This window comes from Aythya ferina (genome assembly GCF_964211825.1).
Source record: "Aythya ferina genome assembly, chromosome: 39".
Classification (NCBI taxonomy): Eukaryota; Metazoa; Chordata; class Aves; order Anseriformes; family Anatidae; genus Aythya; species Aythya ferina.
In genome coordinates, this window is record NC_140336.1 from 102,351 (window position 1) to 118,465 (window position 16,115).

Consider the following 16,115-nt stretch of genomic DNA (forward strand, 5'->3'; position numbering starts at 1 on the left):
TCTACCCCCAAAATAGAGATACCCATAACTCTGCCCCCCAAAATAGAGATATTCTTAACTCTGCCCCCCCCCATTCACCCCTTAACTCTGCCCCTCGCATGATTTCCAAGCCTGACCCCCCCCCAAAAAAAAAAAACACAACACAGCCACATCCATCCCCCAAACCACCCCCAACCCCCCTTGGGACCCCCAAAAAAACACAAGACGAGCCCAGCGCCGGCTTTGCTTGGCCAGAAAGGATTTTATTAAGGGTCTGGGGGGGGGGATTATTGGGGTGGGGGGGCTTGATGGTTCCTAATTTTGCTGTAGGACGCTGCGGATCCACGGGACGTAGCGGCAGACGTTGACGTAGACCCCGGGGCGCTGGGGGTCGCTGCAGATGGAGGGGCCCCACGAGACGATGCCCCCCAGCTGCCCCCCACAGACCAGGGGGCTCCCCGAATCCCCCTGGGGGAACGGGGACAGGGGTGGGGGCCCGTCCCCTCCATATCCCCCCCCCTAAACCCCCTTAATTCCCCCCTCCAACCACCCCAAAGGACCGGGCAAGGGGAAGGTTGGTGGCTACTGGGGGGCACTGGGACCAGTTGGGCTCCCTCCCAGTATGGCATGGACCCCTCACCCCCCCCCCCAAAACCTTCCAAAGACTCCCCCACAACTGGAACCCCCTCCACATCCCAGTTCTCCCCAGTGCTCCCAGTTCTCCCAGTTGACCCAGTGCTTCCAATTGGCCCCAGTGTCCCCTACATCCCAATGATCCCAGTTCTCCCAGTTGCCCCCAGTGCCCTTCACCTCCCCAATTTCCAGTGCTCCCACTTTCCCCAGCACTCCCAATACCCCCAGTGCCCCCAGTTGCCCCCAGTTCTCCCAGTTGCCTTCAGTGCTCCCACTTCCCCCCAGCTCCCCCAACACTCCCAGTGTCCCCAGTTCTCCCAGTTGCCCCCAGTGCCCTTCACCTCCCCAGTTCCCAGTGCTCCCACTTCCCCCCCGCTCCCCCAGCTCTCCCAATACCCCCAGTTTCCCCCAGTGCTCCCAGTTGCCCCCAGTGCTCCCATTTCACCCCTGTTCCACCAGCTCTCCCAATTCCCCAAGCCCCCAGTTGCCCCCAGAGCCCACAACACTCCCAGTGTCCCCAGTTCTCCCAGTTGTCCCCAGTGCCCTTCACCTCCCCAATTCCCAGTGCTCCCACTTCCCCCCAGCTCCCCCAGCACTCCCAAAACCCCCAGTGTCCCCGGTTGCTCCCAGTTGCCCCCAGTGCTCCCGCTTCCCCCTAGCTCCCCCAGCACTCCCAATACCCCCAGTGTCCCCAGTTGCCCCCAGTGCTCCCACTTCTCCCCTGCTCCACCAGCATTCCCAGCTGCCCCCAGTACTCCCAGTTGCCCCCAGAGCTCCCAGTTGCCCCGTTTCCCCCAGTGCTCCCAGTTGCCCCCTGTGCTCCCACTTCCCCCCAGCTCCCCCAGCACTCCCCAAACCCCCAGTGTCCCCGGTTGCTCCCAGTTGCCCCCAGTGCTCCCACTTCCCCCTAGCTCCCCCAGCACTCCCAATACCCCCAGTGTCCCCAGTTGCCCCCAGTGCTCCCACTTCTCCCCTGCTCCACCAGCATTCCCAGCTGCCCCCAGTACTCCCAGTTGCCCCCAGAGCTCCCAGTTGCCCCCAGTTTCCCCCAGTGCTCCCAGTTGCCCCCAGTGCTCCCACTTCCCCCCAGCTCCCCCAGCACTCCCCAAACCCCCCAGTGTCCCCAGTTGCTCCCAGTTGCCCCCAGTGCTCCCACTTCACCCCAGCTCCACCAGCTCTCCCAATACCCCCAGTGTCCCCAGTTGCCCCCAGTACTCCCAGTTGCCCCCAGCGCTCCCAGTTACCCCCAGTTGCCCCCAGTGCCCCCATTTGCCCCCAGTGTCCCCAGTTGCCCCTTGTCCTCCCACTTCCCCCTAGCTCCCCCAGCACTCCCAATACCCCGTGTCCCCAGTTGCCCCCAGTTGCCCCCAGTTGCCCCCTGTCCTCCCACTTCCCCCTAGCTTCCCCAGCACCTCTAATACTCCCAGTGTCCCCAGTTGCCTCCAGTGCTCCCAGTTGCCCCCAGTGCTCCCACTTCCCCCTAGCTCCCCCAGCACTCCCAATACCCCCAGTGTCCCCAGTTGCCTCCAGTGCTCCCACTTCACCCCAGCTCCACCAGCTCTCCCAATTCTCCCAGTGCTCCCAGTTGCCCCCAGTACTCCCAGTTGCCCCCAGCTCTCCCAGTTGCCCCCAGTGCTCCCAGTTGCCCCCTGTGCTCCCACTACCCCCCAGCTCCCCCAATTTCCCCAATTCCCCCAGCATTCCCAATTCCCCCCGTGTCCCCAGTTGCCCCCAGTGCCCCCAGTTGCTCCCAGTGCTCCCAGTTGCCCCCAGTACTCACCTGGCAGGAGTCGGCAGGCTCCCCCTCGGGGCTGATGCCCCCCGCGCAGAGCATATTGGGGGTGTAGAGGCGGGGGTACGCCCGCCGGCACGTCGCCTCGGGCTGCACCGTCACGTTGGCACAATGCAGGATCCTGGGGAAGGACGCTGCCCAAAACAGCCCCAAATTCACCCAAAACAGCCTGCCGCCCCGCCAACGCCCTCGCGTCGCACAGCTCCCGCCCCGAATCCCCAGTTCGCTCCGAAAAACCCAAAATCTACCCTTAAAAACTCAAATCAATGCTTAAAAAAAATAATTACTTAAAAAAAAAACCTTATTTTTTTAATTTGATTAAAAAAATCAACCCTTAAAAAAACAAAATCAACCCTTAAAAACAAAATCAACCCTTAAAAAAAAAAACAACAAATCAACCTTTAAAAAAACCAAAATCAACCCCTAAAAACAAACAAAATCAACACTTAAAAAAAACAACCCTTAAAAAAAACCAAATCAACCCTTAAAAAAAAATCAACCTTTAAAAAAAAAAAACAAATCAACCCTTAAAAAAAAAAACAAATCAACCTTTAAAAAAAAATCAACATTTAAAAAAAAAACAAATCAACCCTTAAAAAAATAAATCAACCCTTAAAAAAAAAAACAAAATCAACCTTTAAAAACAAACAAAATCAACCCTTAAAAAAATCAACCCTAAAAGAAACAAAATCAACCTTTAAGAACAAATAAAATCAACACAAAAAAAAAACAACAAATCAACCCTTAAAAAAAAATCAACCTTTAAAAACAAAACCAACCCTTAAAACAAACAAATCAACCCTTAGAAACAAACAAAATCAACCCTTAAAGAAGAAATCCCCATATTTCTCCCCAAACCCAAGGTTGCCCCTCAAGCCCCAGATCCCTCCCAAGAAACCCCAAACCCAAAGATTGCACCCTGACCCCCCAACCAAACCCCAAAACTCCAAAATTCCCCCCTTAAATTGCCAAATCTTTCTCCTAAAGTCACTATCATCTCCCCAAAATCCCATATTGTCATGAATATCCCCCAAATTATACACCCCAAAGACCCGATCTTGCCGAAACATTCCCAGATTGGTCCCCAAACCCCCAAAATTCTCATTTTTAGGTCAACCTATCACTATACTTCTCCCAACTGGCTTAATTTGGGGCTCCACCCCCTGATTTTGGGGTCTTCCTATTGACACACCACAACTGAGACTGCCATCCCCATGGCCTCCCCCTTCATTTTGGGCTCAAATTCCACCTCTTTGGGGCCAGACTACTCCCAAAAGCCCCATATCATGGCATCCCTCTCCATTTGGGCTCAAATCCCCCCATTCTGGGGCCATACTTTGGGGTCAATCCATTGACGACACTACAAAATTGCCATTATTATTGCCTCCCCCTCCTTTTTGGGCACAAATACCCCAATTTGAGGTCAACCCATTGACATGTCACCTCAATGACCTCCATCACCATGGCCTCCCCCTCTATTTTGGGCCCAAATCTCCTACTTTGGGGTCAACCCAATGACATGACACCACGAAGACCACCATCACCATGGTCTCCCCTCTATTTTGGGCCTAGATCTCCCAATTTAGGGTCAGCCCAACAACATGTAACCACAAAGAACACCATCCCCATGGGCTCTCCCACCATTTTGGGCCCAGATCTCCTACTTTGGGGTCAACCCATTGACATGACACCAAAAGGTCACCATCACCATAGTCTCCCCCTCCTCTTTGGGCCCAGATCCTCCACTTTAGGGTCAACCCAATGACGTACAACCACAATGACCTCCATCACCATGGCCTACAACTCTATTTTGGGCCCAAATTTCCTCCTTTGGGGTCAACCCAACGACACACAACCACAAAGAACCCAATCCCCATGGGCTCTCCCACCATTTTGGGCCCAGATCTCCTACTTTGGGGTCAACCCATTGACATACAACCACAAAGAACCCCATCCCCATGGGCTCTCCCACCATTTTGGGCCCAGATCTCCTACTTTGGGGTCAACCCATTGACATGACACCACAAATTCCACCATCACCATAGTCTCCCCCTCCACTTTGGGCCCAGATCCCCCACTTTAGGGTCAACCCAATGACATACAACCACAATGACCTCCATCACCATGGCCTACAACTCTATTTTGGGCCCAAATTTCCTCCTTTGGGGTTGACCCATTGACATGATGCTACCAAGACCACCACCACCATAGTCTCCCCCTCCACTTTGGGCCCAGATCCTCAACTTTAGGGTCAACCCAATGACATACAACCTCAACGACCTCCGTCACCATGGCCTCCCCCTCTATTTTGGGCCCAAATCTCCTCCTTTGGGGTCAACCCATTGACACACAACCACAAAGAACCCCATCCCCATGGGCTATCCCGCCATTTTGGGCCCAGATCTCCTACTTTGGGGTCAACCCATTGACATGACACCACATAGACCACCATCACCATAGTCTCCCCCTCCACTTTGGACCCAGATCCTCAACTTTAGGGTCAACCCAACGACACAACCACAAAGAACCCAATCCCCATGGGCTCTCCCACCATTTTGGGCCCAGATCTCCTACTTTGGGGTCAACCCATTGACACGCAACCACAAAGAACCCCATCCCCATGGTCTCTCCCACCATTTTAGGCCCCAACCACCACTTTGGGCCCCGACCCCTTTGGTTTGGCTTCATACCCTGGGGGCTGGTCGTGGTTCCCCAGCCCGAAACGAGGCAGGGGGTGCCGGCCGCGGGGCAACGGGTGCCCAGGGGCAGGACCCGCACGGCGGGGCCCAAATTCGCCGGCCGGCGCAGTTGAACCAGCATCAGGTCGTGCTCCTTGGCGGTGTGGTTGTATCTGGGGTGGCGGACGAGGCGGTTCACCAGCCGAAATTGCTCCGTCCCATCCAGGCGCCCCAGGTCGTACTCGCCCAAACGCACCATCATCGGCCTGGGGTGGGAGAATTTGGGCGGTTGGAGGGGCCGGGGGGGGGGGTTTCGGTGGGGTGGGAAGGGCAGGGTGAAGGGGGCAGGGGGTGGGATGAGGGATGGGGAAGGGCAGGGTTAAGGGGGAAGGATGTGGGGGAGAGTTAAGGAGAAAAGGGGGCAGAATTTGGGCTAAAAGAGCAAAAATATATAAAAGGGGCAGTGTTAAGGTGAATGGGGGCTGAGTTAAGGGGAAAAGGGGGCAGAATTTGGGTTAAAAGAGCAAAAATATAGAAAAGGGGCAGTGTTAAAGTGAATGGGGGCAGAACTGAGGTGAAAAGGGCCAGAATTTGGGTTAGAATAGCAGAAAAATAGAAAAGGGGCAGTGTTAAGGTGAATGGGGGCTGAGTTAAGGTGAAAAGGGGCAGAATTTGGGTTAAAAGAGCAGAGACAGAAAAAGGGCAGTGTTAAAATGAATGGGGGCAGAGTTAAGGCAAAAAGGGCAAAAACAAGGTAAAGGGGCAGAAACATGGAGATGATGAAGGTGAAAAAGAGCAGAATTAAGGTGAAAAGGGCAGATATACGTAGAGAAGGGGCAAAGTTAAGGGTAAAAGAGTAGAAATATGTAGAAAAGAGGCAAAGTTAAGGGTAAAAGAGTAGAAATACACAGAAAAGGGACAGAATTAAGGTGAAAAGTGTAGAAATGTGTAGAAAAGGGGCAGAGTTAAGGGTAAAAGAGTAGAAATACATAAAAGGGGCAGAGTTAAGGGTAAAAGAGTAGAAATACATAGAAAAGGGACAGAGTTAAGGTGAAAAATGCAGAAATACGTAGAAAAGGGGCAGAGTTAAGGGTAAAAGTGTAGAAATACATAAAAGGGGCAGAATTAAGGTGAAAAAGGCAGAAATATGTAGAAAAGGGACAGAATTAAGGTGAAAAGAGTAGAAATACAGAGAAAAGGGGCACAGTTAAGGTGAAAAATACAGAAATATGTAGAAAAGGGGCAGAGTTAAGGTGAAAATTTCAGAAATATGTAGAAATGGGGCAGAGTTAAGGGTAAAAGTGTAGAAATATGGAGGAAAGGGGCAGAGTTAAGGGTAAAAGAGTAGAAATATAGAGAAAATGGGCAGAGTTAAGGTGAAAAATGCAGAAATACGTACAAAAGGGGCAGAGTTAAGGTGAACAGGATAGAAATATGTATAAAAGGGGCAGAGTTAAGGTAAAAGGGCAGAAATATGTAGAAAAGGGGCAGAGTTAAGGTAAAAGGGCAGAAATATGTAGAAAAGGGGAAGAGTTAAGGGTAAAATCGGGCAGAGCTAAGCTGAAAAGCAGCACCACCAAGAAAAGGGGCAGAAAGACAGAAGAAAGGAGCACTGGGGGGATCCGGGTCCCATGGGGGTGGTGGAAGGGGTTCCCCCCGGAGACCCCCTCCCCAAATTTTCTCCCCACAGCTCACCCTTGGGCGTAGCAGTGGGCGGCGCTGAGCACCCAGCGGGGGTGGACGAGGGTCCCACCGCAGCGCAGCCGCAGGTCCTTGAAGAGGGCCACTTGCCAGGGCTGGCTCCTGGGGGTGCAGGGACGCCCCCCGATCACCCGCGTGCTGTTGGTGTTGGCTGCCGGGGGGGGGCACACGCGTGTGCAAGTCACGCCTGGGACCCCCAGGATCCTGCCCCAAAACCACCCTCTGACCCCTTCCCCAAATATGTGTGCCCCCCCCCTTGCACACACGTGTTGGAGAGGTGCCCCCCCCTTGCACACGCGTGTCGGGGCTCACCTTTGATGGGGAGCACCAGTGCCACCAGTAGCAGCAGGGCTGGGAGTGGGGACAGCATCCTGGGGAGAAAAGGGGGGGGGCAAATTGGGGGTCCTGAGCTGCCCCCGGGGGCAAAAAGGGCTGGGATTTGCCCCTGGGGGGGGTAATTAAGGGAAAGGATCTGCCCCTTGGGGTAAATGGGGTCACGGAATGGCTACAAAGGGGTTGTGACCGAGGATGGGGGGGTCCTAAAATTGGCCCCCCTGGGCAAGGAAAGACCCCAGGTTTGCCCCAAAGGGGAAACTGAGGCACTGAGTTTGCCCTCGGGGGGGGTAAAAATGACCCTGAGTCTGTCCCTGGGGGCAAAAGAAGACCCAAATCTGCCCCAGAGGGCTAAAAAAAACCCTGAGGCTGCACCTGGGGGCAAAAAAAAGACCCTAAAAGTTGTCCTTGGGGGCAAAAGGAGACCCCAAATTTGCCCCTGGGGGGGGGGGGGGGAAGACAACCCTGATTTGCCCCAGGGGCAAAAGGGGACACTGAATCTGTCCTTGGGGGGGCAAAAGAAGATCCCAAATCTTCCCCAAAAAGGCAAAAAAAAAAACCAAACTGAACCTGAACCTGCCCCTAGGGGCAAAAGAAGATCCTAAAAGTTGCCTCTGGGGGCAAAAGGAGACCCCAAGTTTGCCCCTGGGGGCAAAAGGAGACTCCAAATTTGCCCCTGGGTGGCAAAAGAAACCCCAGACTTGTCCTTAGGGGCAAAAAAGGACCCCAAATCTACCCCAATAGGGCAAAAAAGCCTCTGAACCTGCACTTGGGGGCAAAATAAGACCCTGAAATTCACCCCCGGGGGCAAAATCAACCCCCAAATTTGCCCCTAGGGGCAAAAGGAGACCCTGAATCTCTGCTTGGGGCAAAAGAAGACCCCAGATTTCTCCCTAGGGACAAAAGAAGACCCCAAATCTACCCCAAGGGGGCAAAAAAAATCCCTGAACCTGCACCTGGGGGGCATAAGAAGACTCTGAAATCCACCCCGGGGGCAAAATCAACCCCCAAATTTGCCCCTAGGGGCAAAAGGAGACCCTGAATTTCCTCTTGGGGCAAAAGAAGATGCCAGATTTCTCTCTAGGGGCAAAAGAAGACCCTAAATCTACCCCAAGAGGGAAAAAGAATTCACTGAACCTGCCCCTGGGGGCAAAATAAGACCCTGTAAGCCACCCCTGGGGGCAAAATCAACCCTCAAATTTCTCCCTGGGGGCACAAGAAGACCCAAGATCTACCCCAATCCCCCGAACCTGCCCCTGGGGGCAAAAGAAGACTCTGAAAGCCACCCCTGGGGGCAAAATCAACCCCCAAATTTGCCCCTAGGGGCAAAAGGAGACCCTGAATCTCTTCCAGGGGCAAATGAAGACCCCAGATTTCTCTCTAGGAGCAAAAGGAGACCCCAGATCTACCCTAAAGGGGCAAAAAAAATCGCCTGAACCTACCCTTGGGGGCAAAAGAAGACCCTGAAAGCCACCCCTGAGGGCAAAATCAACCCTAAAATTTGCCCCTAGGGGCAAAAGGAGACCCTGAATTTCTTCCTGGGGCAAAAGAAGACCCCAGAATTCTCTCTAGGGGCAAAAGAAGACCCCAAATCTACCCTAAGGGGGCAAAAAAATCCCCTGAACCTGCACCTGGGGGCGAAATAAGACCCTGAAAGCCACACCAAGGGGCAAAATCAACCCTAAAATTTGCCCCTAGGGGCAAAAGGAGACACCAAATCTCTTCCTGGGGCAAATGAAGACCCCAGATTTCTCCCTAGGGACAAATGAAGACCCCAAATCTACCCCAAATGGGCAAATAATATCCCCTGAACCTGCCCCTGGGGGCAAAATAATACCCTGTAAGCCACCCCTGGGGGCAAAATCAACCCTCAAATTTCTCCCTGGGGGCAAAAGAAGACCCAAGATCTACCCCAATCCCCTGAACCTGCCCCTGGGGGCAAAAGAAGACCCTGAAAGTCACCCCCGGGGGCAAAATCAACCTTAAAATTTGCCCCTAGGGGCAAAAGGAGACCCTGAATCTCTTCCAGGGGCAAATGAAGACCCCAGATTTCTCTCTAGGAGCAAAAGGAGACCCCAGATCTACCCTAAAGGGGCAAAAAAAATCGCCCGAACCTACCCTTGGGGGCAAAAGAAGACCCTGAAAGCCACCCCTGAGGGCAAAATCAACCCTCAAATTTGCCCCTAGGGGCAAAAGGAGACCCTGAATCTCTTCTTGGGGCAAAAGAAGACCCCAGGTTTGTCCTTAGGGGCAAAAGAAGACCCAAATCTACCCCAAGGGGGCAAAAAAATCCCCTAAACCTGCACCTGGGGGCGAAATAAGACCCTGAAAGCCACCCCTGGGGGCAAAATCAACCCCAAAATTTCTCCCTGGGGGCAAAAAGAGACCCCAAATATGCTCTGGGGGCAAAAGAAGACCCAAGATCTACCCCAATCCCCTGAACCTGCCCCTGGGGGCAAAAGAAGACCCTGAAATTCACCCCTGGGGGCAAAATCAACCCCCAAATTTGCCCCTAGGGGCAAAAGGAGACCCTGAATCTCTTCTTGGGGCAAAAGAAGACCCCAGATTTGTCCTTAGGGGCAAAAGAAGACCCAAATCTACCCCAAGGGGGCAAAAAAATCCCCTAAACCTGCACCTGGGGGCGAAATAAGACCCTGAAAGCCACCCCTGGGGGCAAAATCAACCCCAAAATTTCTCCCTGGGGGCAAAAAGAGACCCCAAATATGCTCTGGGGGCAAAAGAAGACCCAAGATCTACCCCAATCCCCTGAACCTGCCCCTGGGGGCAAAAGAAGACCCTGAAATTCACCCCTGGGGGCAAAATCAACCCCCAAATTTGCCCCTAGGGGCAAAAGGAGACCCTGAATCTCTTCTTGGGGCAAAAGAAGACCCCAGATTTGTCCTTAGGGGCAAAAGAAGACCCAAATCTACCCCAAGGGGGCAAAAAAATCCCCTAAACCTGCACCTGGGGGCGAAATAAGACCCTGAAATCCACCCCTGGGGGCAAAATCAACCCCCAAATTTGTCCCTAGGGGCAAAAGGAGACCCTGAATCTCTTCTTGGGGCAAAAGAACACCCCAAATCTACCCCAAGGGGGCAAAAAAATCCCCTGAACCTGCACCTGGGGGGCATAAGAAGACTCTGAAATCCACCCCGGGGGCAAAATCAACCCCAAAATTTTCCCCTAGGGGTAGGGGGGACCCCAAATTTCCCCGTCCCGGCTCACCTGCAGCTTCTCATCTTCCTTCTCGGCGTCTCCGGCGCCCCGGAGCTTTTATCCCGGCCCCGCGGGGCGCGACGGAAGGATTCGCCCCGCCGGGGGGGCGCCACCCGCCCGCGATGGGGCAATTTTTGGGGCAGGGCAGGGCCCGGGGGTGACGTGGCCCCGAGCGGGAATCGTGTCAAGGTTGGTTGGGGGTCATGGGTCCAAAGTTGGGGGTCATGACCCTACAAGGTGGGGGGGTCCCAACCATCCCTATGGGGGTCCCGGCGCCATATTAGGGTCTCCCATCCAACCCTATAGGGGTCCTGGCCCCATAGAGGGGTCTCCCACCCAAGATTTTGGGGTCATTGCCCAACAAGGGGGTCTCTAACCCAACCCTTTTGGGGTCCCTGCCCCGTATTGGGGTCTCCCATCCAACCCTATAGGGGTCCCAGCCCCATATTGGGGTCTCCCACCCAACCCTATAGGGGTCTCTGCCCTATATAGGGGTCTCCCACCCATCAGCACCCAAGATTTTGGGGTCATTGCCCAACAAGGGGGTCTCCAACCCAACCCTTTTGGGGTCCCTGCCCTGTATTGGGGTCTCCCATCCAATCCTATAGGGCTCCCAGCCCCATATGGGGGTCTCCCACCCATCCCTGTCCCATATTGGGGTCTCCCACCCAACCCTATAGGGGTCAGTGCCCTATATCAGGTCTCCTACCCAACCCTATAGGGATCCCAGCCCCATATTGGGGTCTTCCATCCATCAGCACCCATGATTTTGGGGTCATTGCCCAACAAGGGGGTCTCCCACCCATCCCTGTCCCATATTGGGGTCTCCCACCCAACCCTATAGGGGTCCCAGCCCCATATTGGGGTCTCCCACCCATCAGCACCCATGATTTTGGGGTCATTGCCCAACAAGGGGGTCTCCCACCCGACCCTATAGGGGTTCCTACGCTATATTGGGGTCACCCACCCAACCCTATAGGGGTCCCAGCCCCATATGGTCGTCGCCCACCCAACGCTATAGGGGTCCTGGCCCCATATGGGGGTCTCCCACCCATCAGCACTCATGATTTTGGGGTCATTGCCCAACAAGGGGGTCTCCAACCCAACCCTATAGGGGTCCCTACCTTATATTGGGGTTTCCCACCCAACCCTATAGGGGTCAGGACCCTATATAGGGGCCTCCCACCCAACCCTATTGGGGTCCCTGCCCCATATTGGGGTCTCCCACCCAACCCTATAGGGGTCTTCACCCCATATGGGGGTCTCCCACCCAACCCTATAGGGGTCAGTGTCCTATATTGGGGTCTCCCACCCAACCCTATAGGAGTCCCAGCCCCATATTGGGGTCCCCACCCAACCCTATACGGCTCCCAGCCCCATATGGGGGTCTCCCACCCATCCCTGTCCCATATTGGGGTCTCCCACCCAACCCTATAGGGGTCCCAGCCCCATTTGGGGTCTCCCACCCAACTCTATTGGGGTCTTCACCCCATATTGGGGTCTCCCACCCAACCCTATAGGGGTCCCAGCCCCGTATTGGGGTCTCCCACCCATCACTAGCCATGATTTTGGGGTCATTTTCCAACAAGGGGGTCTCCAACCCATCCCTATGGGGGTCCCTGCCCCGTATTGGGGTCTCCCACCCAACCCTATAGGGGTCCCTGCCCTATATTGAGGTCTGCCACCCAACCCTATAAGGGTCCCGGCCCCATAGAGGGGTCTCCCACCCAAGATTTTGGGGTCATTGCCCAACAAGGGGGTCTCCAACCCAACCCTTTTGGGGTCCTTGTCCCATATTAGGGTCTCCCACCCAACCCTATAGGGGTCCCTGCCCTATATTGAGGTCTCCCACCCAACCCTATAGGGGTCCAGGCCCCATATTGGGGTCTCCCACCCATCCCTGTCCCATATTGGGGGTCTTCTACCCAACCCTATAGAGGTCTCTGCCCCATACTGGGGTCCCCCACCCATCAGCACTCATGATTTTGGGGTCATTGCCCAACAAGGGGGTCTCTAACCCAACCCTATAGGGGTCCCAGCCCCATTTGGGGTCTCCCACCCAACTCTATTGGGGTCTTCACCCCATATTGGGGTCTCCCACCCAACCCTATAGGGGTCCCAGCCCCGTATTGGGGTCTTCCATCCATCAGCACCCAAGATTTTGGGGTCATTGCCCAACAAGGGGGGTCTCCAACCCAACCCTATAGGGGTCTTCATCCCATATTGGGGTCTCCCACCCAACCCTATAGGGGTCCTGGCCCCATATGGGGGTCTCCCACCCATCAGCACTCATGATTTTGGGGTCATTGCCCAACAAGGGGGTCTCCAACCCAACCCTATAGGGGTCTTCATCCCATATTGGGGTCTCCCACCCAACCCTATAGGGGTCTTCACCCCATATGGGGGTCTCCCACCCAACCCTATAGGGGTCAGTGTCCTATATTGGGGTCTCCCACCCAACCCTATAGGAGTCCCAGCCCCATATTGGGGTCCCCACCCAACCCTATACGGCTCCCAGCCCCATATGGGGGTCTCCCACCCATCCCTGTCCCATATTGGGGTCTCCCACCCAACCCTATAGGGGTCCCAGCCCCATTTGGGGGTCTCCCACCCAACCCTATAGGGGTCTTCACCCCATATTGGGGTCCCCACCCAACCCTATAGGGGTCCCAGCCCCATTTGGGGTCCCCCCCATGAATTGGGGGTCCCCGTGGGCACCCCCAGTGCCCCCCCCGTCCCCTCCCAGTCCATCCCAGTTGCCAACTGGGAGGCGCTGGCCCTGTGGGGCTGAGTCACGGGGCTCGGTTAAGCCGGGGTGGGACCCGGGGACGCCCCGGTCCCGGTCCCTTCCGCGCCTCGGGGTCAGGGTGGGGGCCCAAAAAAGGGGGGGCACCTATGGGTGCTGACCCCTCCGACCCCTATAACCCCCTCCCCCTGCCCCTATAGTGCCCCCCCCGGCCGCAATAGCCCCTCCCCCCGACCCCTATAGCCCCCCTCCCGCCCCTATAGGACCCCCCCCAACCCCTATAGGACCCCCCCAACCCCTAAAGGACCCCCCCACCCCCTATAGGACCCCCCCAACCTCTATATGACCCCCCCATCCCTTATAGGACCCCTCCCAACCCCTATAGGACCCCCCCATCCCCTATATGACCCCCCCCGGCCCCTATAGGGACCCCTATAGCCCCCCCCAGCCCCTATAGGACTCCTATACGACCCCCCTGACCCCTATAACCCCCCCCAACCCCTATAGGACCCCCCCAGCCCCTATAGGACCCCCCCATCCCCTATAGAACCCCCCCCACCCCCTATAGGACCCCCCCCAACCCCTATAGGACCCCCCCCAGCCCCTATAGGACCCCCCCATCCCTTATAGGACCCCCCCACCCCCTATAACCCCCTCCCCATCCCCTATAGGACCCCCCCCAACCCCTATAGGACCCCCCCCGGCCCCTATAGGGACTCCTATAGCCCCCCCGAGCCCCTACAGGACCCCTATATGACCCCCCCGGCCCCTATAGAGACCCCTATAGGGCCCCCCCAACCCCTAAAGGACCCCCCCCATCCCCTATAGGACCCCCCCCAACCCCTACAGGACCCCCCCCAGCCCCTATATGACCCCCCCCACCCCCTATAGGACCCCCCCCACCCCCTATAGGACCCCCCCATCCCCTATAATCCCCCCCTCCAGTCCCCATAACCCCCCCCATCCCCTTATAACCCCCCCCCACCCCCTATAGGACCCCCCCCAACCCCTCCAGCACCCCCCCATCCCCTACAGGACCCCCCCCATCCCCTATATGACCCCCCCCAGACCCCATAACCCCCCCCCCAGCCCCTATAACCCCTCCCCATCCCCTACAGCACCCCCCCCCAACCCCTATAGAACCCCCCCCAGCCCCTATAGGGACCCCTATAGGACCCCCCCGACCCCTATATGACCCCCCCATCCCCTATAGGACTCCCCCATCCCCTTATAACCCCCCCCACCCCCTATAGGACCCCCCCCAACCCCTCCAGCACCCCCCCATCCCCTATATGACCCCCCCCAACCCCTATAGGACCCCCCCCCATCCCCTATATCCCCCCCCCCCCAGCAGTGAGGGACCCCGGGGCGCTGCCGTCACTATTTTTATTCACGGGGGCGCCCTGGGGCTGCCCCCCCCCCCCCCCCACGACCCCCCCCCAAAATTTAACCCCCCCCCCAACCCCCCCCCCCCTTCCCCCAAATTAGGATTTTTTTGGGGGCGGGGGGGGGCACCCAAGGGGGGAGGGGTTGGGGGGGGGGATGGGGGGGGGGGGGGGGGCCGCGCGCCGTCTTTGGTACAATAAATTAAAGAGAAAAAACGAGAGAAAAAGGAAAAATAACAAAAAAAAAAAAGCAAAAAACCAACAAAACGACCCCAAAAAAAAATCCCGAACCCGGCTGCGAAAAGCCTAAAAGTGGGGAGGGGGGGGAAAGGGGGGGGCACCCAAATTTTGGCTGCCCCCCCCCAAAATCAGGTGGGTGAGCCCTAAAAGGGGTGACCCCCCCCTCCCCCAAATAGGGTGACCCCCCCCAATTAGGGTGACCCCTCCCCCAATTAGGGTGACCCCTCCCCAATTAGGGTGACCCCCCCAAAAGTGGGTGACCCCTCCCCAATTAGGGTGACCCCCCCCCAAATAGGGTGACCCCCCCCCAAAATAAAAGAGGATCACCCCAAATTGGGCGCCCCCCCTTAAAAAAAATGGGTGGGGGGGGGTCCCTAAAATGGGTGCCCCCCCCCCCAAAAGAGGGTGACCCCAAATTGGGTGCCCCCCCACCCTAAAATAGGGGGGGGGGGGGCCTAAAATGGGTGGGCCCCCCCCAAGGAGTAGGGTGCCCCCCCCATAATAGGGTGACCCCCCCAAAATTGGGTGCCCCCCCCCCCAAAGTGGGTGGCCCCCCCAAAAGTGGGTGCCCCCCCCCATAATAGGGTGCCCCACCCCAAATTGGGTGCCCTCCCCAAATAGGGTGACCCCCCCCCCAATTAGGGTGACCCCCCCAATTAGGGTGACCCCCCCCAAAGTGGGTGGCCCCCCCCAAAAGTGGGTGCCCCCCCCAAAATTGGGTGCCCCCCCCCAAAAGTGGGCGCCCCCCCCAAATGGGTGGACCCCCCCCAATTAGGGTGACCCCCCCAAAATTGAGTGACCCCCCCCAATTAGGGTGACCCCCCCCCATAATAGGGTGAGCCCCCCAAATTAGGGTGACCCCCCCCAAAATTGGGTGCCCCCCCCCAAATGGGGTGGACCCCCCCCAATTAGGGTGACCCCCCCATAATAGGGTGACCCCCCCCAATTAGGGTGACCCCCCCCCAATTAGGGTGGCCCCCCCAAAAGTGGGTGCCCCCCCCCAAAATAAAGAGGACCCCCAAACACCCCCCCCACCCCATTTTTGGGGCCGTTTCGCGCCGAATCCGTTAAAAAAAAAAAAAAAAAAAAAAAAAATAACAATAATAACAATAAATCCCCCCCCCCCCCCCCCCCCAATCGAAATAATTAATTAATAATTAATAAAAAAAGGGGGGGGGGCGGGGGGGCGTCAAGAGCTGTGGGGGCCGCAGACCCCCAGGGGGGCCGAGTCCTCGCGCTCGGGGGGGGCGCCCCCCCCCCCCAGGGCCCCCCCCCACCCCCCCCCGGAGGAGGTGGGGACCCCCAAAATGGGGGGGGCGGAGGATTGGGGGGGGGGGGGCGGCATCGTTGGGGGTGGAATTGAGGGGGGGGGGGGGGGCGGGCGGTGACCCCCCCTCGAGTCCGGAAAGCCG

General features: G+C 56.7%; 1 protein-coding gene across 1 annotated transcript; it reads right to left on the minus strand.

Annotated features, from left to right (window-relative positions):
* Positions 1-294: 294 nt before the first annotated feature.
* Positions 295-10,925, minus strand: LOC311426203 (kallikrein-15-like; the record flags this gene model as incomplete). Its single annotated transcript, XM_084502400.1, has 6 exons — positions 10,342-10,925; positions 7,096-7,154; positions 6,778-6,934; positions 5,095-5,348; positions 2,393-2,538; positions 295-447 (listed from the first exon to the last, which is right to left on the minus strand). Exons 1-6 carry the CDS (start codon positions 10,353-10,355, stop codon positions 295-297), a joined length of 783 nt encoding a protein of 260 aa, XP_084358526.1. The 5' UTR covers positions 10,356-10,925.
* Positions 10,926-16,115: the final 5,190 nt, after the last annotated feature.